Source organism: Salmo salar, chromosome 26, assembly GCF_965601325.2.
Source record: "Salmo salar chromosome 26, fSalSal1, whole genome shotgun sequence".
Taxonomy (NCBI): domain Eukaryota; kingdom Metazoa; phylum Chordata; class Actinopteri; order Salmoniformes; family Salmonidae; genus Salmo; species Salmo salar.
The window spans coordinates 34709373-34735416 of record NC_138316.1 but is presented as its reverse complement, the minus strand read 5'-3'; the positions used below and the strand labels follow the sequence as shown (position 1 = coordinate 34735416).

General features: G+C 45.5%; 1 protein-coding gene across 5 annotated transcripts in view; it reads left to right on the top strand.

Moving 5' to 3' along the window:
- Positions 1-973: 973 nt before the first annotated feature.
- Positions 974-26044, top strand: part of LOC106587597 (aggrecan core protein) — a 35931-nt gene continuing 10860 nt past the window's right edge. Inside the window, exons 1-16 of one of the 5 annotated variants that reach the window (XM_045709000.2) lie at positions 974-1251; positions 11040-11161; positions 11361-11470; positions 11678-11769; positions 13651-13942; positions 14311-14485; positions 15693-15820; positions 16099-16392; positions 16834-17283; positions 17662-17836; positions 18183-18310; positions 19862-20155; positions 21118-21216; positions 21434-23197; positions 23450-23563; positions 24911-25024. In XM_045709000.2, coding sequence (XP_045564956.2) covers positions 11368-11470; positions 11678-11769; positions 13651-13942; positions 14311-14485; positions 15693-15820; positions 16099-16392; positions 16834-17283; positions 17662-17836; positions 18183-18310; positions 19862-20155; positions 21118-21216; positions 21434-23197; positions 23450-23563; positions 24911-25024 — 4222 coding nt within the window. In that variant the 5' untranslated portion in view covers positions 974-1251; positions 11040-11161; positions 11361-11367. The remainder of the gene's footprint in view (positions 1252-11039; positions 11162-11360; positions 11471-11677; positions 11770-13650; positions 13943-14310; positions 14486-15692; positions 15821-16098; positions 16393-16833; positions 17284-17661; positions 17837-18182; positions 18311-19861; positions 20156-21117; positions 21217-21433; positions 23198-23449; positions 23564-24910; positions 25025-26044) is intronic. The other 4 variants (XM_045709001.2, XM_045708999.2, XM_045709002.2 and 1 more) reach the window with 4 other exon arrangements.

The window sequence follows — 26044 nt, the reverse complement described above, 5'->3', positions numbered from 1 at the left end:
TTCACTTAAACAAAATTCCAGAAAGTGTAATTTTTTGTAATTGCATGTGTTGCTATTTCCTGCTCCAGTGAGCATTCAGTGGGGCTACAGGAGTCTGGACCTGAAAGGGTCTCTGTTTGCTCCCCTGCCCTGTTTGTGGTTTTCTTCTACTCTTTTATCAGCACGTTGGGATCCATTTTGATACCCCTGTGAAAGAAGAGGTGAGTAGAGTATTGAGAAACAATGAGAAAAAAGGAAATGGGTGATTTAGCCACATTAGGCCAGAGTTTGACCTTTCACCTCATTTATGCTGAGAGGAATGACATAATAGATAGAAGGGGACACGAGATACATGTTTCTGCTATACATAAGAGGCAACAGAGCTATAACTGTAGCACTATGTACAGTACACCACATACATAATCCATCATTGACTTCTGTAGCTGCCAAAATGAATTGGGTTCCCAGAAACATCATCCAACCATTCCAAGCAGTGCCCTTTTCCATGCACCCAAGTGATGACATCGTTTCTTTCCATTTTCCAAACCCAGATGGTTTACTGAGAACAAATATGAATAGGCCTACTATAGTGACAATTCCCCATCAGGAGTCAGTTGACCAAAATATCATCAGTGGGTTGGTGCCCTCTAAACTAGGCTAATTCAGGTGGTTGCCTCTGAATTGCCTCTGAAGTTGATACCTTCAAGTCTTTGAAATGTGAAATGCTATGGCCAAAACAAATGGTATGGAAATATGACTAGGCCTGTATGAATAAATCACAGAAATGTAACTTATGTCACTTATCTGGATCATTTGGCTTGTGTGTCTGCCATATTGGTCTGAGCTCCCACCACCGCAGGCAGGCTGTGCTTTGATGTGTAAACGTGAAACGTTACCTAATTTCACTGGGCACAATAGTTTGGTGTCATGAGGTAGCAAGTTTTAATATGTTTTCTCCATCCTCCCCTTCACTCACTACATCACCCCCCCTTCCAGGTTTGTTACAGCTAAACCTGCTCCCCGTGTGAAAGTGGATTCTTTTCGCTCTTGACACTCGAGCGGACCATCGTCCTCTACCGCTCGTGGGCTGTCACTGGGATTTTAAACTGGTACCCGCGACCATCAACGGGACAAGTAACATTTACGACAGAAAACTCGTTGAGAATAAACGACCCTCGAAGAAATAAGAATACCAGAATCATTGACCTTTTCTGCAGGTGCAGTTTTTATCTTTGAGCTGACGGATCGCGGAGAGAGTCTGCATTTCTACAGGTGAACAAAACGTAATTATTTGGTTCGGGGCTTATCAAATTGCAAACTTTAGCTTTGTAGTGTATTGTCCACGAGCGCACATAACTCATCATCTTCACAGGCAGTCTTCACTAAAATGACGCGCAAATCGTGCGTGCCGATAATGCAACCTCCTTACCTAGACTAATCTACACATTAGCTATCTGTAAAGATGCCGCTATACGCGCTCCTCTATGTTGAATATAACACACATACATTCATTATTCATTTTGGTTGCCTATCCTGACGTGAAGTTTGTTCTATAGAAAGTATTTGACTCTGATGTGTGAAAGTACTATTATAACATAATATGTGTTTTTTTTGCATATCCCAACTCCTCCTGAGACACCCACAGGCAGTGGGGTCACAGCCAGGGATGCTGTTGTACAGTACCCCTGGAGCAATTAAGGCTAAGTGCCTTGCTCAAGGGCACAGCAACAGATTTATATATTTTTCACCCTGTCAGCTCTGGTATTTCAACCAGCAACCTTTTGGTTAGTGGCCCAACATGCTAACCTCGAGATTACTGGCCACCCCTAAATGTGATAGATAAATGAATCCAGTCCACTTCGCTCACCTCAGCCCCACCTAACAGTTAGCCAAGCTAGTGACCTCGTCAAGAGGTTTGGACCTCTTAGTGTAACATTTAAAGTGTTGCGACTGACAGTCAGAGGGACCTGTAGATGAGTCCCAGTCAGGGCTATTCACCACATTGGTGTCAGAAGTGGGATGGCACCTCGGTGCAGCCATCCAAAGCATGTCCCATCAGTATGGACACAAGGGACTTACAAGAGTGAAGCGGTATTGACCTAGTACAATACCTATCGTTTTTACATCAGCAGTTGTCACAAAATCACAAAGTGCTTTACAGATACCCAGCCTAAAACCCCAACGAGCAAGCAATGCAGAAGCAGAAGCACAGTGGCTAGGAAAAAACTCCCTAGAAGGCAGTAACCTAGGAAGAAACCTAGAGAGGAACCAGGCTTCGAGGGGTGTCCACTGTCCAGTCCTCTTCTGGATGACTAATGAGTGACATTGTTCCAGGCGTTCAGACCTCTTGGCATAATGATTAAGGTGTTGGACTGACAGTATTGATAACCCTAACCAGATTTTTCAATGAATGTGTCTGTGTGACACAGTTTGAATGAGAAATAGTATTATATGTGATATGAACCACAAAAAGAGAAAAATAAAAATAATCCTTGAACTATACAACTATACCCTAATGTCATTCAATTCTGTCATAATACCATTCTGATAGTGTCTATGCCTTGTTCCCGTTCCACACTACTGAGCTGAACCGTGCTGAGCCAAGTCAGACTGTGCTATCCTGGTTAAACATCCATCATAGTTGCTGGGACCGTGCTTGGCAGAACAATGTGAAAATGAGCCAGCACAGTACGGTTCAAGTCTCCATGATGGTGTGAAACAGGTAACAGTGCAAAAGAGCCTATAATGGGATGAGTATAAGCTAACCTTGCCTGGTACCTGCAGATTTGCCTCCATAATGCCAAATCTTGAACACTGAGTTTTACCAATGATGGACACTGCTGTGCCAATGCTCGTCAATGTCCAAGCAGTCATCATCGACACAAACGCCAAATTAATTGACAAAATGCTCTCTAATGTGGTTTCTGTTCGATGCGAATTTGCAAAAGATGTGTCCCTCTCACTTTCAAAATCCTATATTCACTATGAGAGCTCTGATCCAATCAGTGTGTTAGTCAGCAGTAGCCATCACATCCATTAGCTATGGACCCTAACTGCTGCCATCATGTCTTACACTGCTAGCTAACCTCTCTACCTGAATGTGAGCAGTGTTACCCTGCCACTGGTCTCTCAGTGGAATGGAAAGGGCCTCCAAGTGTTTACATTGGGCCGAATGTTGTCAGAGCTCCTATAATACCAGCTTCAGGGGGAACAGACCGGGTCTTATGGGCCCCAGCCTCACCGGGAATAGACCGTACCACACCAGCTCAATGGAAACACTGTGGGGGTTAGCTGTTAGCACGGCGCTCAAATAACCTGGCGGCTAATGAACTGTCACTATTTTTCTCCAAGCAAGACGTTTTTAGTCCATGTTCGCCTGAAAAGCCCTGGCGCTGCCAGCTTTGAACCTTGATTCCAGGGTTGGCTATGTCTTTCGATGCACGTACCAGTTGTTAACTCTTTGCTAGTGGTTGGTTTTTAGATGTCTGATTCTAAGGTTTATGGGGTTTGACAGTATTGAGAACAGACATTCTCTTCATATTGACCCTCCTACACTGATTCAAAGAAGCCAGCAATATGTTAAACTATGATTTCATTGTTATGCAGCTCAAGTTCTTCTAGAATGATGGAGCTTATATAATGACCTTGCCTCTTTTTGCACGTACTGTATTAGATCATAGAGGCAGAATAGAGACAGTAGTTACCTAACTTAAGGGGGGGGGGGGGGGGGGGGTTAGACAGGGTTTGAGACAGGGAGATAGTTGAGAAGGCTGAAAGGTTGAGGTGGACTACTGGATTGAACCCTCATCTCCAGGGGCCGTATGTGTTTTGGAGGTGTCAGTAATACCGCTAGATCAGCCTCCTGCACTACTGTCCCATAGTGTCTCTTAGAACTCCTCCGCACCACATGTATCATCATGTCACAGTGGAGTTTGCAGGGACGTGCAGAATCCATGGGCTCTGCCAGAGTGGGATCCCTCTCTACCTGACTGGACAAATCTTGGCTGTCCTCCTGGGAGGTTATCCCAGGACAGTGGTCTAATACTGGCATTATTCCTTTCCTACTGAGAGGTTATCCCAGGACACTGGTCCAGTACTGGGATTCTTCCTATCCTGCTGAGAGGTTATCCCAGGACACTGGTCTAATACTGGCATTATTCCTTTCCTACTGAGAGGTTATCCCAGGACAGTGGTCTAATACTGGCATTATTCCTGTCCTACTGAGAGGTTATCCCAGGACACTGGTCTAATACTGGCATTATTCCTTTCCTCCTGAGAGGTTATCCCAGGACACTGGTCCAGTACTGGGATTCTTCCTGTCCTGCTGAGAGGTTATCCCAGGACACTGGTCCAGTACTGGGATTCTTAATTTCCTACTGAGAGGTTATCCCAGGACACTGGTCCAGTACTGGGATTATTCCTGTCCTCCTGGGAGATTATCCCAGGACAGTGGGCCAGTACTGGGATTCTTCCTGTCCTACTGAGAGGTTATCCCAGGACACTGGTCCAGTACTGGGATTCTTCCTGTCCTACTGAGAGGTTATCCCAGGACACTGGTCCAGTACTGGGATTCTTCCTGTCCTACTGAGAGGTTATCCCAGGACACTGGTCCAGTACTGGGATTCTTCCTGTCCTACTGAGAGGTTATCCCAGGACACTGGTCCAGTACTGGGATTCTTCCTGTCCTGCTGAGAGGTTATCCCAGGACACTGGTCCAGTACTGGGATTCTTCCTGTCCTGCTGAGAGGTTATCCCAGGACACTGGTCCAGTACTGGGATTCTTCCTTTCCTACTGAGAGGTTATCCCAGGACACTGGTCTAATACTGGCATTATTCCTTTCCTACTCAGAGGTTATCCCAGGACACTGGTCCAGTACTGGGATTCTTCCTTTCCTACTGAGAGGTTATCCCAGGACACTGGTCCAGTACTGGGATTCTTCCTTTCCTACTGAGAGGTTATCCCAGGACACTGGTCCAGTACTGGGATTCTTCCTGTCCTGCTGAGAGGTTATCCCAGGACACTGGTCCAGTACTGGGATTCTTCCTGTCCTGCTGAGAGGTTATCCCAGGACACTGGTCCAGTACTGGGATTATTCCTGTCCTCCTGGGAAATTATCCCAGGACAGTGGGCCAGTACTGGGATTCTTCCTGTCCTACTGAGAGGTTATCCCAGGACACTGGTCCAGTACTGGGATTCTTCCTGTCCTACTCAGAGGTTATCCCAGGACACTGGTCCAGTACTGGGATTCTTCCTGTCCTGCTGAGAGGTTATCCCAGGACACTGGTCCAGTACTGGGATTCTTCCTGTCCTACTGAGAGGTTATCCCAGGACACTGGTCCAGTACTGGGATTCTTCCTGTCCTGCTGAGAGGTTATCCCAGGACACTGGTCCAGTACTGGGATTCTTCCTGTCCTACTGAGAGGTTATCCCAGGACACTGGTCCAGTACTGGGATTCTTCCTGTCCTACTGAGAGGTTATCCCAGGACACTGGTCCAGTACTGGGATTCTTCCTGTCCTGCTGAGAGGTTATCCCAGGACACTGGTCCAGTACTGGGATTATTCCTGTCCTGCTGAGAGGTTATCCCAGGACACTGGTCCAGTACTGGGATTCTTCCTGTCCTGCTGAGAGGTTATCCCAGGACACTGGTCCAGTACTGGGATTCTTCCTGTCCTGCTGAGAGGTTATCCCAGGACACTGGTCCAGTACTGGGATTATTCCTTTCCTCCTGGGAGGTTATCTCAGGACACTGGTCCAGTACTGGGATTCTTCCTGTCCTGCTGAGAGGTTATCCCAGGACACTGGTCCAGTACTGGGATTATTCCTTTCCTCCTGGGAGGTTATCTCAAGGACACTGGTCCAGTACTGGGATTCTTCCTGTCCTGCTGAGAGGTTATCCCAGGACACTGGTCCAGTACTGGGATTATTCCTTTCCTCCTGGGAGGTTATCCAAGGACACTGGTCCAGTACTGGGATTATTCCTGTCCTGCTCAGGCCTAATGTATTATTACTTAATCAGGCTTGGGTGTTGAAGGGAGAGTTATTGATCTGAAGTTTGTTGTTTAAGGCAGTGCGACAGTTGACTAATGCTTTACGTTGATTTATACCTATGTAACTATACGGGAATAACTGAATAATTGTATTCGGTGTCTACGCTTTCCATTCTGTGTCTATGCTGACTCCCAACAGTCATACTGGATATTTTAGTGCACAATATTAACTATGTATATGTACAATGTTGTAACTAGACATCAAGGATGAAATAACATGAACGTAAGCTCACACAAGATCTGAAATGGCTTCATGCTGTTATGTTATGGCTATCTTCACACAAGATCTGAAATGGCTTCATGCTGTTATGCGGCTATCTTCACACAAGATCTGAAATGGCTTCATGCTGTTATGTTATGGCTATCTTCACACAAGATCTGAAATGGCTTCATGCTGTTATGCTATGGCTATCTTCACACAAGATCTGAAATGGCTTCATGCTGTTATGCTATGGCTATCTTCACACAAGATCTGAAATGGCTTCATGCTGTTATGGCAATCTTCACACAAGATCTGAAATGGCTTCATGCTGTTATGGCTATCTTCACACAAGATCTGAAATGGCTTCATGCTGTTATGTTATGGCTATCTTCACACAAGATCTGAAATGGCTTCATGCTGTTATGAGTATCTTCACACAAGATCTGAAATGGCTTCATGCTGTTATGAGTATCTTCACACAAGGGGGTAAACACAGTTAGGTACTCAGAAAAGATGAACAGTCAGGAAATTGCATTTGCTTTTTGCTCAGAAAATGACTTTATTGTGGCATGACAATATAGCCTAGAGCTGGGCGATATGGACAGCAATCCATATGGTGATAAATTGCCTGAATTGATGCGATAACGATAAATAGAAATATACATTTATAACATTAATGTACACCATCGTTTTTTACTACAAGTTTGATAGTTGTATCCATCAGTTGTCCCATTAACAATCACATATATTAGCAAACTTATTTCATTTAAAACTTCACATTTCTCTAGTATAGGCTACATATGGTAATGAAGGATATCAGCAAAATGCCTGCGATTAGTGGTCTGTCTGGTCGGTGTCGATCATTTTCAGTTTATTGTTCCAGATCTAATATAGCCCCCTACCTGTAACACGCTATAGATAGAATCAGTACCCTGTCTTCTTCTTATGTTACGATAAGTGTGTTAGTGGGTGTAACCATCCGGCATGGTCAGGTAATAGCATGGTGCTCATAGTGACCCCAGTGTTAGGTTAGAGTCTTAGGGTGCATCCCAAATGGCACCCTATTCCCTATATAGTGCACTTCTTTTGACAAGAGCCATATGGGACCTGGTCAAAAGTAGTGCACTATAAAGGGGATAGGTTATCATTTGGGATGAAGACTTACTGTCATGGCTCATTTACTGGTCACGTCCCATCAAGAGAACAACTGTGATTATTTCATTACCATTAATCTCGGCAGCCAGAACCAAATAAAGTACTGTTAAAGATGTCATGAGAGATTAGATCACCATAGCTTGCCACTAGATTTGGTTTATATTGAGTTATTTAACCTTTATATTCAGGTTTATATTGTTGAGATAAAATCTATTTAGCAAAAGTGACCTGGTCCAAATGGTCCTAAACCAGGTACCATATTCTGAATAAAAAATATAAATTGAAAATACATCATTATATACTTAGATCAGTGAGGGACTGAACCTCGGTGAGACATGCATGCACACACACATATGCACGCACACACACACACACATGCAACCATGCACACACACAAACCCACACACACACAAACCCACACACACACACACACGCAACCACGCACACACACACATGCAACGACGCACACACACAAACCCACACACACACAAACCCACACACACACACCCAACCACGCACACACACACATGCAACCACGCACACACACAAACACACACACACACACCCAACCACGCACACACACACACACACGCAACCACGCACACACACACATGCAACCACGCACACACACAAACCCACACACACACTGCTATTCTAGTCAGACTTATGTACTGACCAAATCATGAAAGACCAAACTGACTGCTCTGGGTTGACCAAACTCAGATTTTATTGGTCCATGTGTTTGCTACCGTTGCATTCATTACTTTCCAGCCATTATGATGAGCCTGTCCTCCCCACTCCCCATTTCTCCCTCCTTCCAACAGCCTCCATTGATCTGCAATCAGATGCCTGTTTCAAGTTTACTATACGTGGCTAATACATTGATCCTTCTCTGAGAAATTCACCCTGGTCGGCTATTGGATGTTTTGAGCAAGCAGCCTCCTGCCCTCTCTCTCTTCAGAAAAGTTGTAGTCTTTACTTAAAGAGGAGGGAGAGGCTGTTACTCAGAAGTAACCGAATCGAGCTCCAATGCAATAACACAAAACCTGAACATTTACTTCTGAAATAACTGAGTAGCTCTTTGTTAATGGTGGGAGAACAGGGAGGTTGTGTATGAGTGTGAGTACATGTCTATATATCTGAGGATGTTACTAAGCATTTCTGTTGACTGCTTTCGTCCCTGGCCACCCCCTCCGTCCGGTTTAGAGGTTTGTGTTTTACGCCTCCACCACACTGACAGCGTTATTGCGTTTTGGTACACCAGAACTACATTCATTTCCAGTGGACCGCTGCGTTTGCCTTGCAGCATTGCCTTGCAGAGGCAGTTGCAGTGCGTTCTGTGAGGTGCAGATGTTGGATTTATTGAACGCATGCATTAAACTGTATGTGGAATGTTGAACTTCTGTTTCACACATATCAGATGATGCTGCGTACTGTTTTGTACAATGATGCTGCCGCTGTGGTCGAGGCGTTAACAACAGAACGGACTGCTGTGTGAGATGAGGAGGGACATTTGTAATGCTTTATTTCATGAGCTTGGAGTGGCAATACACTAACGCATATAACACTTACCACATATCAAACTCTTTCAACTACATGCAGAATTACAGGACGTTGATATTATCATGGTATTATGAGGCCCTTACTTGTAGCAGTATCAGTACTGATGTTACAATGCCTTTGCCTATCCAATTCACCTTCTAACTTTATACTGTCACAAATACTATTTGCTTTTTGCTTTTTTTCAGTATATTCATTTGGTTGAATTTCATACAATGATGACTTACATGCTTATTTTATTTCTATGAAAACTGGGGAGATTTCATTTTTGTTTAAAGTTGGCTGGAAGGAATAGGCCACTGTAACTTTATGTACACAGTTGTTAAACAATAGCCATTCATTAACTCTAACAATATAACCCTTTGTGCTTCCAATTCAATCCTGATTAATTCTGTAGTTTTGATAAAACCGACATAATGAAACTGTTTATCTCAGTGAAGCTCGTAGTAGAGGACGGCGTTTCAGTGTCCTTCATTCATTCTGATGTCATTAATGCCCAGATTGAACTGGTCTAAAAATGGATTTTAAAAAACAGGACTGTACTGTACATGCCTTCCACACAGGCACCTCTGAGGTAATGGGTTTGTTTGGGAGGAGTTGGGAAACTAGTTCACAAATGTGTGGGCCTCTGTAGCTCAGTTGGTAGAGCATGGCCCTTACAACGCTAGGAGAGTGGATTCGATACCATCCCTAAGTAAAATTTATGCACGCATAACTGTAAGTCGCTTTTGATAAAAGTGTCTGCTAAATGGCATATACAGTGCATTTGGAAAGTGTTCAGATACCTTGACTTTTTCCACATTTCTTTACGTTACAATCTTATTCTAAAATGGATTAAAAAAAATATCCCCATCAATCTACACACAATACCCCATAATGACAAAGCAAAAAAACAGAAATACCTTATTTACATAAGTATTCGGACCCTTTGACTCGAAATTGAGCTCAGGTGCATCCTGTTTCCATTTATCATCCTTGAGATGTTTCTACAACTTGATTGGAGTCCAACTGTGGTAAATTTCATTGATTGGACATGATTTGGAAAGGCACACACCTGTCTATATAAGGTCCCACAGTTGAGAGTGTATGTCAGAGCAAAAACCAAGCCATGAGTTTGAATGAATTGACTGTAGAGCTTCGAGACAGGATTGTGTCGAGGCACAGATCTGGGGAAGGGTACCAGCATCGAATGTCCCCAACAACACAGTGGCCTCCATCATTCCTAAATGGAAGAAGTTTGGAAGCACCAAGACTCTTCCTAGAGCTGGCTGCCCGGCCAAACTGAACAATCGGGGGAGAAGTGCATTGGTCAGGGATGTGACCAAGAACCCGATGGAGCTCCAGAGTTCCTCTGTGGAGATGGGAGAACCTTCCAGAAGGACAACCATCTCTGCAGCACTCCACCAATCAGGACTTTATGGTAGAGTCGCCAGACGGAAGCCACTCCTCATTAAATCGCACATGACAGCCCACTTTGAGTTTTACAAAAGGCACCTAAAGACTCTCAGACCATGAGAAACAAGATTCTCTGGTCTGATGAAACCAAGATTGAACTCTTTGGCCTGAATGCTAAGTGTCACGTCTGGAGGAAACCTGGCACCATCCCTACGGTGAAGCATGGGGGTGGCAGCATCATGCTGTGGGGATGTTTAATACTGGCAGGGACTGGGAGACTAGTCAGGATCGAGGGAAATATGAACGGAGCAAAGTACAGAGAGTCTATGAATGTCCTTGAGTATTAGAGGATCTGCAGAGAAGAATGGGAGAAACTCCCCAAATACAGATGTGTCAAGCTTGTAGCGTCATACCCAAGAAGACTCGATGCTGAAATCGCTGCCAAAGGTGCTTCAACAAAGTACTTAGTAAAGGGTCTGAATACTTATGTAAAAATAATACATACATTTGCAAAAATGTCTAAAAACATGTTTTTGCTTTGTCATTATGGGGTATTGTGTGGAGATTGATGAGGTAAAAATACGATTTAATCAATTTTAGAATAAGTCTGTAACGTAACAAAATGTGGAAAAAGTGAAGGGGTCTGAATATGTTCCGAATGCACTGTATTACTATTGTATTATGATGATCTATTATAGATGCAGTCAGTGGACTGGACTGGGGCCAGAACCTGAGGCAGCCAGAACCTGAGGCAGCCAGAACCTGAGTGCCTCTAGTTACATTGAGAAGACATTCTAGTAGAAGTCAGAGGCCAGGAGAGGTACAGAGGGTTTGTGTGGAAGTGATTCTTAATGGTCGTCATTCTTAGACAGAACTGGTCTGTCTTTGATTCTAAGGTCTTTTAATGAATTTGAATGAATTAAGGCCAATCAATGTCTTTGTATAACATTAACCTTAAACTACAATGTAACAGAACACTACCTAGGGTGCAATGTCAGCGTTTCTTCTTTTGATTTCAGGTAAACTATGACCAGGTGGATTGTATTACTTTGTGTTTGTCTGTCCGTCACCTCGGCAACATTCAACAACTATCAGCAAATCAGCAGCTATGAGGAGCACTCCTTTCTGGGTATGTGGACATATTACTCCCCACTATACAGTGCATATGAAATGACATATTTATCTGTGTCTGGTTTCATGGCTTTTTGTGTGTGCGAGTGTGACTGTCTTTACCAGTGTCTGTTTGTTAATCATTGTGTGATTATGTGTGTGTGTGTGTGTGTGTGTGTGTGTGTGTGTGTGTGTGTGTCCATCTCTCTGCCCTCTTCCCCTCCAGACCCTGAGGACACACTGAGTGTGATCGTCCCACTGGAGCTGCCTCAGCGCCCTCTACTGGGCAGCACCTTGGTACTATCCTGTTACTTCCAGGTGGGTCGGCCTGGCACCACTGTCAATACCACACAGTTATGAGGAATAAGGATGTTGGATTTAGCAAAACATATCATATTATTCAATTTTTTTACATTTAAAATAAACAAGATTACTACCTCCTGTTTCAGGGACCCTCCCTCCACTGTTTTAACTCTCTCCACTGTTTTAACTCTCTCCACTGTTTTAACTCTCTCCACTGTTTTAACTCTCTCCACTGTTTTAACTCTCTCCACTGTTTTAACTCTCTCCACTGTTTTAACTCTCTCCACTGTTTTAACTCTCTCCACTGTTTTAACTCCCTCCACTGTTTTAACTACCTCCACTGTTTTAACTCTCTCCACTGTTTTAACTCTCTCCACTGTTTTAACTCTCTCCACTGTTTTAACTCTCTCCACTGTTTTAACTCCCTCCACTGTTTTAACTCTCTCCACTGTTTTAACTCCCTCCACTGTTTTAACTCTCTCCACTGTTTTAACTCTCTCCACTGTTTTAACTCTCTCCACTGTTTTAACTCTCTCCACTGTTTTAACTCTCTCCACTGTTTTAACTCTCTCCACTGTTTTAACTCCCTCCACTGTTTTAACTCTCTCCACTGTTTTAACTCCCTCCACTGTTTTAACTCCCTCCACTGTTTTAACTCTCTCCACTGTTTTAACTCTCTCCACTGTTTTAACTCTCTCCACTGTTTTAACTCCCTCCACTGTTTTAACTCCCTCCACTGTTTTAACTACCTGCACTGTTTTAACTCCCTCCACTGTTTTAACTCCATTCACTGTTTTAACTCCCTCCACTGTTTTAACTCTCTCCACTGTTTTAACTCCCTCCACTGTTTTAACTACCTGCACTGTTTTAACTCTCTCCACTGTTTTAACTCCCTCCACTGTTTTAACTCCCTCCACTGTTTTAACTCTCTCCACTGTTTTAACTCTCGCCACTGTTTTAACTCTCTCCACTGTTTTAACTCCCTCCACTGTTTTAACTCTCTCCACTGTTTTAATTCTCTCCACTGTTTTAACTCCCTCCACTGTTTTAACTCTCTCCACTGTTTTAACTCTCTCCACTGTTTTAACTACCTCCACTGTTTTAACTACCTCCACTGTTTTAACTCTCTCCACTGTTTTAACTCTCTCCACAGTTTTAACTCCCTCCACTGTTTTAACTCCCTCCACTGTTTTAACTCTCTCCACTGTTTTAACTCTCTCCACTGTTTTAACTCCCTCCACTGTTTTAACTCCCTCCACTGTTTTAACTCCCTCCACTGTTTTAACTCCCTCCACTGTTTTAACTCCCTCCACTGTTTTAACTCCCTCCACTGTTTTAACTCTCTCCACTGTTTTAACTCCCTCCACTGTTTTAACTCCCTCCACTGTTTTAACTCCCTCCACTGTTTTAACTCCCTCCACTGTTTTAACTCCATTCACTGTTTTAACTCCCTCCACTGTTTTAACTCCCTCCACTGTTTTAACTCCATTCACTGTTTTAACTCCCTCCACTGTTTTAACTCCCTCCACTGTTTTAACTACCTCCACTGTTTTAACTCCCTCCACTGTTTTAATGCCCTCCACTGTTTTAACTCTCTCCACTCTCTCCACTTGTTTTCATGTTTCTCATAATACTGTTTCATGTATCAACTCTTTTCACATATTTGATTCCTGGTGAGGAGAAAAAACGCAGTTAGACAGGACTGCAGTTCAATTGACCAATGATGAGTTAGAGTGATACAAAGTTCCATGATAAGAAACCCCATTGTAGTTTCACCATTATGTGACTTTATGTGTTTTATTTCAGAGTGGTCATCAACATAATAATAGTATTTAATATTATATTGTAATGTAATTATGTTTTTCTAATAAACTTTAACTTTAACCCTACTTCCAGGACCACACCGTCCACGATCCCGGCGCCCCCACCATTGCCCCCTTGTCCCACCGCATCAAATGGAGCCGCATCACCAAGGAGCGTGTCTCTGTCATCCTGGTGGCCATGGACGGAGAGGTCAAGGTGGAGGAGGACTATCTGGACCGGGTCCACCTGGTGGGCTACCCCCAGACCCCCACTGACGCCAGCATCAAGATTACAGAGTTGAGGTCCAACGACACCGGCACCTACCGATGTGAGGTCCAGCACGGCATCGAGGACAACCATGACACTGTGGACGTCCTGGTTCAAGGTAGGGACAGAGGGTAGTGGGAGTGTGACGGCTGCTTGCTGCCAAGGAATTCATCTTTTGATATTGCTCTCTTTGTAAACAAAGTTGGTGCTTAAAGCTACCCCTGTACACACGTGTGTTTCTATCTTTTGATTTTAGGACATTAAAAATGTTATTATTTGCCTAAAACTAAGGATTTGTATGGTTTCATGAGTAATTATTTTTTTATATTCTATAATTTGCTGTATGTACTGTATATGAACCATACAGACAACTTTGAAGCAAAATAAATCATGTATCTTTAAGCCACACAGATAGACAGTGATCTAATTATTTTATGGAGGCATTATTGGCTGCTCTGTCGCTGTTACACTGTTGTCTCTCTCCAGGTATCGTGTTTCACTACCGGGCCATCACGACACGCTACACTCTGACCTTTGAGAAGGCCAAGGCAGCCTGTATCCAGAACAGTGCTGTGATCGCGACCCCAGAGCAGCTCCAGGCCGCGTATGATGACGGCTTCCACCAGTGTGACGCCGGCTGGCTCTCTGACCAGACTGTCAGGTCAGCGTATATCCCTCTCCTTCATCTGCACTGATCTGAAATCAGTTGCTGTTTTCAGATCAGTGCCGAAAGCAGTGAAGTGAATGAAGTGACTGGAAATAACTGAGCTGATTTCAGAACAAAGTGAAGGAGGGAGTCTATAAGGCTTGTCTTCAAATACTGTTTGTTTCTTTAAAATATTAAGTGAGCTTGAGTGAGCTTGAGTGAGCTTGCCTGACGCAATGGAGCCAATGGAATAATCCCAAAAGTGCAAGCTCTGCCTATCTGGCACTCCAACTAGGCTCAATCAAATGCTTTGAAAGAAAACAATGATAAAAAAAAATTGACCAAATACTTAGAATTTTGAACCCAGATCTGCAATCTATCCAATGTTTGAACATAAGTTAAAAGATTTTATTACACATAGTTTATAATGACTGTGCATACAGTTCTCTAAGCATCATGAGGTCTTGAGATCATTTACTTTATATAGGAATTATAAATAGAGATATACTTGTCGGTTTGTATTTCAACATTGTCCATTTATGTAATGTTTCCATTTTCACGTCAGTATTTGGTTTGATCCTCCGTCTAAACACAGACGTCTGCCATGCCGAACTTCCTGTTGACTGTTTGACAGCTGAGCCTCTGAACATGTCACTTCCTCTCGACACACAGCCTCTCTTGTCCTCCATCCATCCCTCCTTCCATCCCTGGCAAAAACCTAGAGGATTGTGTTTACCTTTCTCTGATCTCACCTGTATGTTTTTTTTCAACACCTCAGAATGAAAACCCTCATTCCATAAACCTCCTCTAGTTTATTTCTCAGAAATACTACAAGGTTTAGAAGAAACATTGTGGACCGGTTTCCCGGACACAGATTAAGCCTAGTATTGGACAAAGAAGCTTTTTAAAGCTTTTTAACCATAAAAATAATATGTTTGAAATAATATGTTACCCAGGAAGGAAGACAAAGGCTCCAATTGAATCAATAAACTAACACGTCTCTGCCTCAACTGATTCACTCAGAATGTTGATGTTGTAATGGAGGTGTTTAACTGTATTAAACCAACACACTGAATTGAATTGAATTTATTTGGGTCAAAACATATACAACGAGATATACATCAGATCCCACAGGATACCACTTTAAATGATCTCTCTGCAAGGTAGGCCTATCACTCTGCACTGGTATGGATTTTACACTCATCTCTGTTTTCTGTGAAAGGTACCCAATCCATGATCCACGTGAGAATTGCTATGGCGACAAAGACGAGTTCCCCGGGGTGCGAACCTACGGAGTGAGAGATGTCAACGAGACTTACGACGTGTACTGTTTTGCCGAGAAGATGACAGGTAACCAAGGAGACATCCTTGATCTTTTTTTCATAAGTGAGTGACAGGATGACATCAGGACATGTTCACTTTGGAGAATACAGAACGTTTTCACAGACGCCTTTTTCTCTCTGATGTGAAAATGGTGAACTTTTTAATTGTGATTAATGTGCATTGCCTTAATGAAATAAATGAGTTACATTGACTCAAATATTCTTAACTTCACAACTATCAACCTCAAGTTACACTGAACATGTCACTATCTCACGTCCATCCTCCCCTGTTGTCTCCTCTCCCAGGCAGTGTGTTCTACTCTGGCTCTGTGGCTAAGTTCACCTACTCTGAGGCTGAGGAACAGTGTAGTAAGCAGGGGGCCCTGTTGGCCACCACAGGACAGCTGTACCTGGCCTGGCAGGCTGGTCTGGATGTGTGCAATGCAGGCTGGCTGGGAGACAGGAGCGTCCGCTACCCCATCAACGTCCGGAGGCCGCAGTGCGGAGGGGGTCTGCTGGGGGTACGAACCGTGTACCTCCACGTCAACCAGACGGGGTACCCCCTCCCCGAATCCCGCTATGATGCCTACTGCTACACAGGTAGGTTGCATTTAGCCTGGTCCCAGATCTGTCTGTGTCGTCTTGGCAACTCCTATAGGAGTTGGCTATATAGCCAGGCTAGGTTACACTGTGAATCAACCATAGACTGGAATGTGTTGTCATTGGAATGAACCTACCGACACAAGATTATTTTAATGTTTCATATTGGTAAGTGTTTTAGTGTCATATTTGTAAGCGTGTGTGTGTGTGCCCATTTTAGTGTCATATTTCTAAGTGTGTGTCTGCGTTTTAGTGTCATATTTGTGTCATATTTGTAAGCGTTTTATTATTTCAAATTTGTCAAATGGCTGAATTTGTTCAGGATCACAACAGTGTTAAGTGAAACAGTTAACAACCATTCTCACCACACGTTTCCGTTTGGAAACCGTTCCCAACAGTTTAGCGATCACGAGCATGAACCCTTTCTTCGGTCTCCTCTAGAAACGGATGAGGAGGGCTCAGGCCTGGCGGTGCCCACCGAGGCGGGCAGCAGCGTCCTGAGCATTGCCACGGTGACCCAGGGTCCTCCCGAGGTGTTCTTCGGGAAGATGACCACAGAGAGCGAGGCGCTGGGCGAGGACCTGGTCACCCAGAAACCCACTAGCGTGGACTTCACCTTCGGCACTGAGTTGCCCCTGCCACAGCCACCCAGTGTCACCGAGCTGCCCCTGCCACAGCCGCCCAGTGTCACCGAGCTGCCCCTGCCACAGCCGCCCAGTGTCACTGAGCTGCCCCTGCCACAGCCGCCCAGTGTCACCGAGCTTCCACTCCCACAGCCGCCCAGTGTGACAGAGTTGGTTGTGGATGTGGTGGGGAGAGTAACGGCCAGGCCGGATGTGGGGAGTGAGATCAGCGAAGTGAGCGCATCAGAATATTTATTTTCTGCTACAGGTCAGTGACTGGATATCTGCTGGGTTTCACTGTAAATAGTATACATAGTCACTTTTCATGGGACGCTGTGTTGGAAAAGTTGTTTCTGGAACAACTGAGTGTACAAGCCCTACTTTCAATACTACTGAGAGTTTGCGTGTTGAAATGGAAAGAGAAGAATTGCAGTCATTGCTGAGGAGACTTGCCAGCTTTATTGGTTGACTGTGAGAGAATATTTGCAATGTCGTTTTTACAGCACACTCTGAAAAAGACACCAAATAATTGTTAAAAAAATCTGAATGATTACAAACTGTGAATAAAAACACAGTTGGGTGATTAATGTGTTTGGTGCATGAGATCAACCACATTATATCAGCATCATTACCCCTCCATCTGTAGGTGTGGTGTTCCACTACCGTGCTGGGCCTAGCCGCTACGCCTTCACCTTCGCGGAGGCCCAGCTGGCCTGTCAGAGTGTTGGAGCCTCCATCGCCACCCCAGAGCAGCTCCAGGCTGCCTACGAGGCTGGCTACCACCAGTGTGATGCAGGCTGGCTTCTGGATCAGACCGTCAGGTAGGAGGGAAGACACACACACACTTGTCTGTATACATGGGCACACAAACATATTTAAAGATACAAGTACAGACAGATTAATACATGTATACACACACACACACACACACACACACACACACACACACACACACACACACACACACACACACACACACACACACAAACACACACACACACACACACACACACACACACACACACACACACACACACACACACACACACACACACACACTGTACTTGTTTCAAGTCCTTGTCACTGTTCCTTACCATCAGTACAACCATCTTCTTCTTCATTATAGTCCCAATCATGGCCGTGAATAAAGGTTGTTTTCATGCCCAGGTATCCCATCGTGTCTCCTCTGGAAAAGTGCTCTGGGGATCTGGAGACTTTACCAGGAGTGAGGTCCTATGGACTGAGGCCCGCTGATGAAAACTACGATGTGTACTGCTACGTGGACAGACTCAGGGGTGAGAAAACACACTAGGTTTTGTTCACTCAAATTGCTCTTGAATCACTTTGTAACCCAGAGATGTTGTCATACCTTGTCTATTTCTTGTCTGTTTATTGCAGTAGTAGTCTTTAAAGATAAGTCAAGAGGTTGGGCTAGTTTATTATATATACACTGTCTTAACTATGTGGGAAATGAATGGCAATTGAAAAATAGGTTTGGCTTATCACAGACCACATCGCTGTGGGAGTTGTTTTGAGCACTGACTCGACTGTCCATGTCCTCTCTTCTCTTCTCTTGTCACCATCCTCTGATCCCTTAACCTGACTGTCCTCTTATCTTCTCTTCTCTTGTCACCATCCTCTCATCTCTTAACCTGACTGTCCTCTTATCTTCTCTTCTCTTGTCACCATCCTCTCATCTCTTAACCTGACTGTCCTCTTATCTTCTCTTCTCTTGTCACCATCCTCTGATCTCTTAACCTGACTGTCCTCTTATCTTCTCTTCTCTTGTCACCATCCTCTCATCTCTTAACCTGACTGTCCTCTTATCTTCTCTTCTCTTGTCACCATCCTCTCATCTCTTAACCTGACTGTCCTCTTATCTTCTCTTCTCTTGTCACCATCCTCTCATCTCTTAACCTGACTGTCCTCTTATCTTCTCTTCTCTTGTCACCATCCTCTCATCTCTTAACCTGACTGTCCTCTTATCTTCTCTTATCTTCTCACCATCCTCTGATCCGTTAACCTGACTGTCCTCTTATCTTCTCTTCTCACCATCCTCTGATCCGTTAACCTGACTGTCCTCTTATCTTCTCTTCTCACCATCCTCTGATCCGTTAACCTGACTGTCCTCTTATCTTCTCTTCTCACCATCCTCTGATCCGTTAACCTGACTGTCCTCTTATCTTCTCTTCTCACCATCCTCTGATCCGTTAACCTGACTGTCCTCTTATCTTCTCTTCTCACCATCCTCTGATCCGTTAACCTGACTGTCCTCTTATCTTCTCTTCTCACCATCCTCTGATCCGTTAACCTGACTGTCCTCTTATCTTCTCTTCTCACCATCCTCTGATCCGTTAACCTGACTGTCCTCTTATCTTCTCTTCTCACCATCCTCTGATCCGTTAACCTGACTGTCCTCTTATCTTCTCTTCTCACCATCCTCTGATCCGTTAACCTGACTGTCCTCTTATCTTCTCTTCTCACCATCCTCTGATCCGTTAACCTGACTGTCCTCTTATCTTCTCACCATCCTCTGATCCGTTAACCTGACTGTCCTCTTATCTTCTCACCATCCTCTGATCCGTTAACCTGACTGTCCTCTTATCTTCTCTTCTCACCATCCTCTGATCCGTTAACCTGACTGTCCTCTTATCTTCTCTTCTCACCATCCTCTGATCCGTTAACCTGACTGTCCTCTTATCTTCTCACCATCCTCTGATCCGTTAACCTGACTGTCCTCTTATCTTCTCTTCTCACCATCCTCTGATCCGTTGACCTGACTGTCCTCTTATCTTCTCTTCTCACCATCCTCTGATCCGTTAACCTGACTGTCCTCCCTTCTCTAGGTGATGTGTTCCATGCTGGCTCCAGTGAGGGCTTCACCTATGACGGTGCTCTGGCTCACTGTCAGGAGCTGAACGCTACCCTGGCCTCTACTGGGCAGCTCTACACCGCCTGGAGACAAGGCTTGGATAAGTGCCGCGCAGGTTGGCTAATCGACCGGAGTGTCCGGTACCCCATCACCAACCCCCGTGCGGCGTGTGGTGCAGGGAAGGCAGGGGTGTACACAGTATACACCCACAACAACCAGACGGGATACCCAGACCTGTATTCCAGATATGACGCCTACTGCTTCAAAGGTTTGGACTGAAATGTGTTGAATCATAAGTCATGTTGTTTCCACTTTATTTCAACATCAAAAAAATATTCAGGCTAAAACGCAATCAAATCTGGACGTTGGTCTTGGATAGACACAGGAATGTAATAGAATAATGTGTCATCTCTCAATCACCCACCCACTCACCCACCCACCCACCCACCCACCCACCCACCCACCCACTCACCCACTCACCCACCCACCTACTCACCCACCCACCTACTCACCCACTCACCCACCCACTCACCCACCCACTCTCTCAATCACCCACCTACTCACCCACTCACCCACCCACCCATTCACCCACCCACTCACCCACCCACTCTCTCAATCACCCACCTACTCACCCACCCACCCACCCACCCACCCACCCACCCACCCACCCACTCTCTCAAACACCCACCTACTCACCCACCTACTCACCCACCCACTCACCCACTCTCTCAATCACCCACCCACTCACCCACTCTCTCAATCACCCACCCACCTACTCACCCACTCACCCACCCACTAACCCACTCTCTCAATCACCCACCCACCTACTCACCCACTCTCTCAATCACCCACCCACCCACCTACTCACACACCCACCCACTCACACACCCACTCACTCACTCACTCACCCACTCTCTCACTCACCCACCAACCCACTCACCCACTCTCTCACTCACTCCTTCACTCACTCTCCCTCTCACCCTCTCACTCAGTCTTCACTCGCTCGCATTATCATTCACTCTCACTCACTTGTTCGCTTGCATGTTCACTCACTCACCTTCACTCACTCACTCACTCACTCACTCACTCACTCACTCACTCACTCACTCACTCACTCACTCACTCACTCACTCACTCACTCACTCACTCACTCACTCACTCACTCACTCACTCACTCACTCACTCACTCACTCACTCACTCACTCACTCAAATATTTTTGTTTCCTGTAGTGGACATCTTGCTTCTCGCCAATGAAACTGGATTGAACATCACAGAGATAGAAGAGGCTTTGGTTAACCTCACATCCATCACTGATTTGCTGAGGCCTGGTAAGAGCCATAGTCTTCACTTGCCTTTACAGTAATAAGCATTTTATGGAATTCTACACTATATATATATATATATATATATATGTATATATGTATGTATGTATGTACACTGTATATACATTACTGAAATATGTAAATCACTTTACTTTCTTTCTCTCTCGCTCTCTGTGTCTCTCTCCCTCTTTCTCTCTCTCTGACTTTCACTCTCTCTCCACAGTCCTGCCTTCCATCACTCCTCCCATCTCTGTGGAGTCTTCAGGTTCTGGTTCCGGGGCCTCTGGGGCGAGTGGATCCTCTAGAGATCTCTCTGGTGATCACTCTGGTGAACTGCCTCATTCCGGGGATCTGTCCGGGTCAGGTGATCTTTCAGGCAGCGGAAGCGCAGAGATTCCCAGCGGATCGTCTGGTCTGAGTAGTGAAGATGCTTCCGGCTCGGGGCTGAGTGGAGACGGATCGGGAATAACGGTCACCTTCTCTTCAGGGAGTAGCAACGTTTTATCCGGTTTTGGCTCTGGGGGTCCTCAGGAGGCTGGAGAAGGAATCACTGGAATCCTCACCTTCCCCTCAGAAATGGGATTGGGAATGTTCAGTGGCAGTGGGTTCCTGTCGGGTTCGGGAAGTGGCTCCGGTGTCAGTTCTGAGGAGAGCGGCTCTTCGTCTGACAGCTCCAGCAGCTCTGGGGAAAGTGGGGATTTGTCTGGAATGTCGTCCGGCTCCAGCTCTAGTTCCAGTGAGGAGTTTTCCGGATTTCCCTCAGGATTCTTTCCCTCAGGAGGCTCCAGTGGTCATTCGGGAGAGCCGGGAACCGGAGACACTCAGGTCCTGCTGATCGATGGGAAACTGATGGAGGTTTCCACCTCTCACACACACAAAGAGAAGGAGCTGGGTGGAGGGGGCCTGGAATTCAGTGGCTACGGATCTGGCAGCAGCGGCTCAGGTTTCTTCCCAGATGTGACCTTCTCGGGGTCAGGGTTTACCGACCTTACAGGGTCAGCCTCAGGGGAACAGGAGGCCTCGGGGTCTCTCCACTACGGCTCCGGAAGTGGTGATATCAGTGGTTCAGCCTCGGGCAGCAGTGGCTCAGGGTTCTTCCCGGGTGTGACCTTCTTGGGGTCAGGTTTTTCCGACCTCACGGGGTCAGCCTCAGGGGAACAGGAGGCCTTGGGGTCTCTCCACTACGGCTCCGGAAGTGGTGATATCAGCGGTTCAGCCTCGGGCAGCAGCGGCTCAGGGTTCTTCCCGGGTGTGACCTTCTTGGGGTCAGGGTTTACCGACCTCACGGGGTCAGTCTCAGGGGAACAGGAGGCCTCGGGGTCTCTCCACTACGGCTCCGGAAGCGGTGATATCAGCGGTTCAGCCTCGGGCAGCAGTGGCTCAGGGTTCTTCCCGGGTGTGACCTTCTTGGGGTCAGGGTTTACTGACCTCACGGGGTCAGCCTCAGGGGAACAGGAGGCCTCGGGGTCTCTCCACTACGGCTCCGGAGCCGGAAGAGGTGGATACACATCAGGGTTCGGAACGTCGGGCTTCCCATCCGGAGACATGTCTGGAATCTCCAGATCCTCCACCAGCGATGAGGAGGACAGCGCTGTCACCTTCCTGACTAATGACTTCATGACAGAGGTTTCCAAGGCGACCACGGTTTCCATGGAGCTGGGGGCTGGGCCAGTGCAGTTCAGTGGGCAGGGAAGCGGGTCCCACACAGGGAGTGGTGCTGACCACCCAACCCAGGCCAGCGGTGTCTCATCTGGGGCACACTCTGGAGATCTGCTCCCTGTGGTGCTGTCCTCTCCGCCCAGCAATAGGGAGCTTATGGAGGGCACAGAGGGGCCAGAGGAGGCCATGGCTGGCGGGGCTGAGCTGGGGGAGACCACCAGCGAGTTTTACGTGACCTTTGCCCCCAACCTTGCTCCCGCCGGATTGGCTGCCCCAGCCATCTCCCTGCAGACCCCTGCCGTCATGGAGGAGCCATCCTCAGAGGAGGGTGAGTCAGCACACTTTCAGTCGACTCCATGTTCATTGCTATGGACAGTTAAAATAACGTTTGTTTGGCTGTTAAGCTGTAGAGCCAACAGACTTATTTAAATGATGTAAAGTGGCATGGTGTTTTTATTGAACGGGCCAATCAGAAATGTCACCCTATTCCCTATATAGTGCACTAAATAGGGAGTATGGTGCCATTTTGGTGCTAAGGTACACACTGTATTGTATTCATCCTAATTGTATTCATGCTTAGGTATCCCTAACCCATGTGACCCTAACCCGTGTGGTGCTGGGTCATGCTCAGTGGAGGATGGTGTTGGGCTGTGCCAGTGTCCGCCCGGGAAAGTGGGAGAAGGGTGCCAGTATGGTGAGTCCTGATGCAGGGGTATCATTATCTCTCATTATCTCTCATAAGATTCCTTCGTTCCTAGCAAGGTCTTCGTTCCTAACTCTCTGCACATCTCTCTTTCTGATCCATTCTGACGTCCTCAGAAGTTTTGTAAATGTTTTACTGGAAAGTAACACACCTTAGTAAAGAAAGTTTCTAACGATGCTTTTCTCATCTCTCTACTGTATGCCTGGACATCGGTCGCTCTGTCATGATTAGGGTTGCGAAATTCAGGGAATGTTTTTTCTGAAATCCTGTTTGGAGGTTTCCCAGAATCAGCAGGAAATCCGGAATCCTCCAACCAGGATTTCTGGGAAACCAGGGAATTTATTGAAAGTTCCTGGAATTTTGCAACCCTCTGTCCCGATGCTACTATCTGATACTGTACATATTCAGACATTTAGCAATATTCTGTAGGCTGTATTTTCTATATTTTTATATGTGATTCACTAACACTAACAATGTATTTCGTTCCCACTTTTTCCTGACTTGATGTACTGTATGCTTTGTGTTGTAGTGTGATGTTTTGTCCTGTTTTACCTGCACCTGGTTTTGGGTCTCTCATTCGTGTTTGTCAGACAGTCGCGGGGTCTTTGGCGTGTATGTGTGTATCGTGTCCTTGCCTCAAGGTCTCAGGATTTCTCCACCATACTCCTTTATCATGATTCACTCCATCCTGTGTTGTTTTTGTTCTGCTGTTGCCTAGGCTACAGTAAGCTTACCCAACTGGCAAAACTGGTTGGACGTCATTATGATGCCATTTCAGACAGATTTGCCTGCTGGTTCTATTCTCTTTCCTACTGCATGCCTGCTAACCCCTGGTACACCTACCAACATCCTGGTGCATACTGGGTACATGCTGGGTACATACTTGGAACTTCTGCCTATATGAATCTGAACACAAGACTTCCCAAAGAATTAGAATTACTCTCATCTAGTCATTCTATTTCTATGGGTATGCCACCCAACAAGTAGCTGATCCAGACTTAAAGTTACTTCAGATCTGAATACATTGATATGATAAAGTATCTGTCTTCTAAACTGTATGAATCAGAAGTTCAACATTTATGAAAAAAGTAGTAAAATGTTGTGGTCTGAAGAAAGGTTAACATGTACAGGAGTGAACATCATTGAGATGATAATTAATCTTCCTTTCAATGATGACCTGACAGTAAGGCTGGAGTCTGAATCACCATGTTGCAGCATCTCAGAATGTTCCGATTCCATGACTTCCAAGATGTTGTTTCCCAGCTTCCCCCCCTGCCAAGGCAACTACCCCTTCACCCCCTGAGGCACCAGTCTCACCCCCCCCCCCCTTTTTTGCAGAGGTTGATGTGTGCCATTCCAACCCTTGTGCCAATGGAGCCACCTGTGTGGAAAATGCAGACTCTTACAAATGCTTATGCCTGCCCAGCTACGGAGGGGACCGCTGCGAGATTGGTACGAGGTCCGCTTCAGCTAATGTTTACTAACAAACAACAACCTCTCAGAAACAACAGGATGCAAAGGAAACTGTTACCGCTGGCAGCTTTCATCATAGCAGGGCAGCGTTCAGGAGGACAAATGGCCGAAAACGTTTTTAAATGGAAAACCCCAATTAGGTTTATCATCGGCCAAGTTTGGGTATACTTCCTCTATTTCAAAAACGTTTTCTCCTGTTTTGTGCATGCTGAACGTGACCCAGGTGTGGCAGTGAATTCTTCTGTCTGCCCCCAGAATAAGTTGATTGTAGGCACAGATCTAGGATCAGCGTTCCTTTTGCCAAATCCTTACCATTAGGGGTAAAAACACAAAACTGACATTAGATCCTTGTGAGCAAAACATTTTAGCGGCCCCCCTCTTGACAGAGATCATTAAAAAAAAAAATCTACAATTCTACACATTTTGCTATGGGGTGTATAGAAAATGTTGTAGTTTTAAAGCAAGTTTGCTGAAATTCTGCGCCTTTTGCCATAGGGCGGAGAGACTAATTAGCAGTTTTACAGCAACTTTCCTGCAATTGTACACATTTTGCCATAGGGTAGAGAAAAATGTTTGCAGTTTTCAATATGATATTTCAGTGAGAGTGACTAACAAAATCAATGGGGGAGCCTCAGTCTGTAATTCAACTATGATTACTACAAGTTTAGACAGCTGGCTGGATTAATTTACCAATACAAATGGTTTGGCTGACACGGGCTAATAGAGTAACTGTCAGTGAATGACATAACATAACATGTAGAAATTGCACCTTGTGTATTCTATTTATTTATTTATTTTTTTAAACTTTTTTTCTGCCCAATTTCGTGGTATCCAATTGGTAGTAGTTACAGTCTTGTCTCATCGCTGCAACTCCCGTACGGACTCGGGAGAGGTGAAGGTTGAGAGCCATGCGTCCTCCGAAACGCAAACCAACCAAGCCGCACTGCTTCTTGACACAATGCACATCCAACCCGGAAGCCAGCCGCACCAATGTGTCGG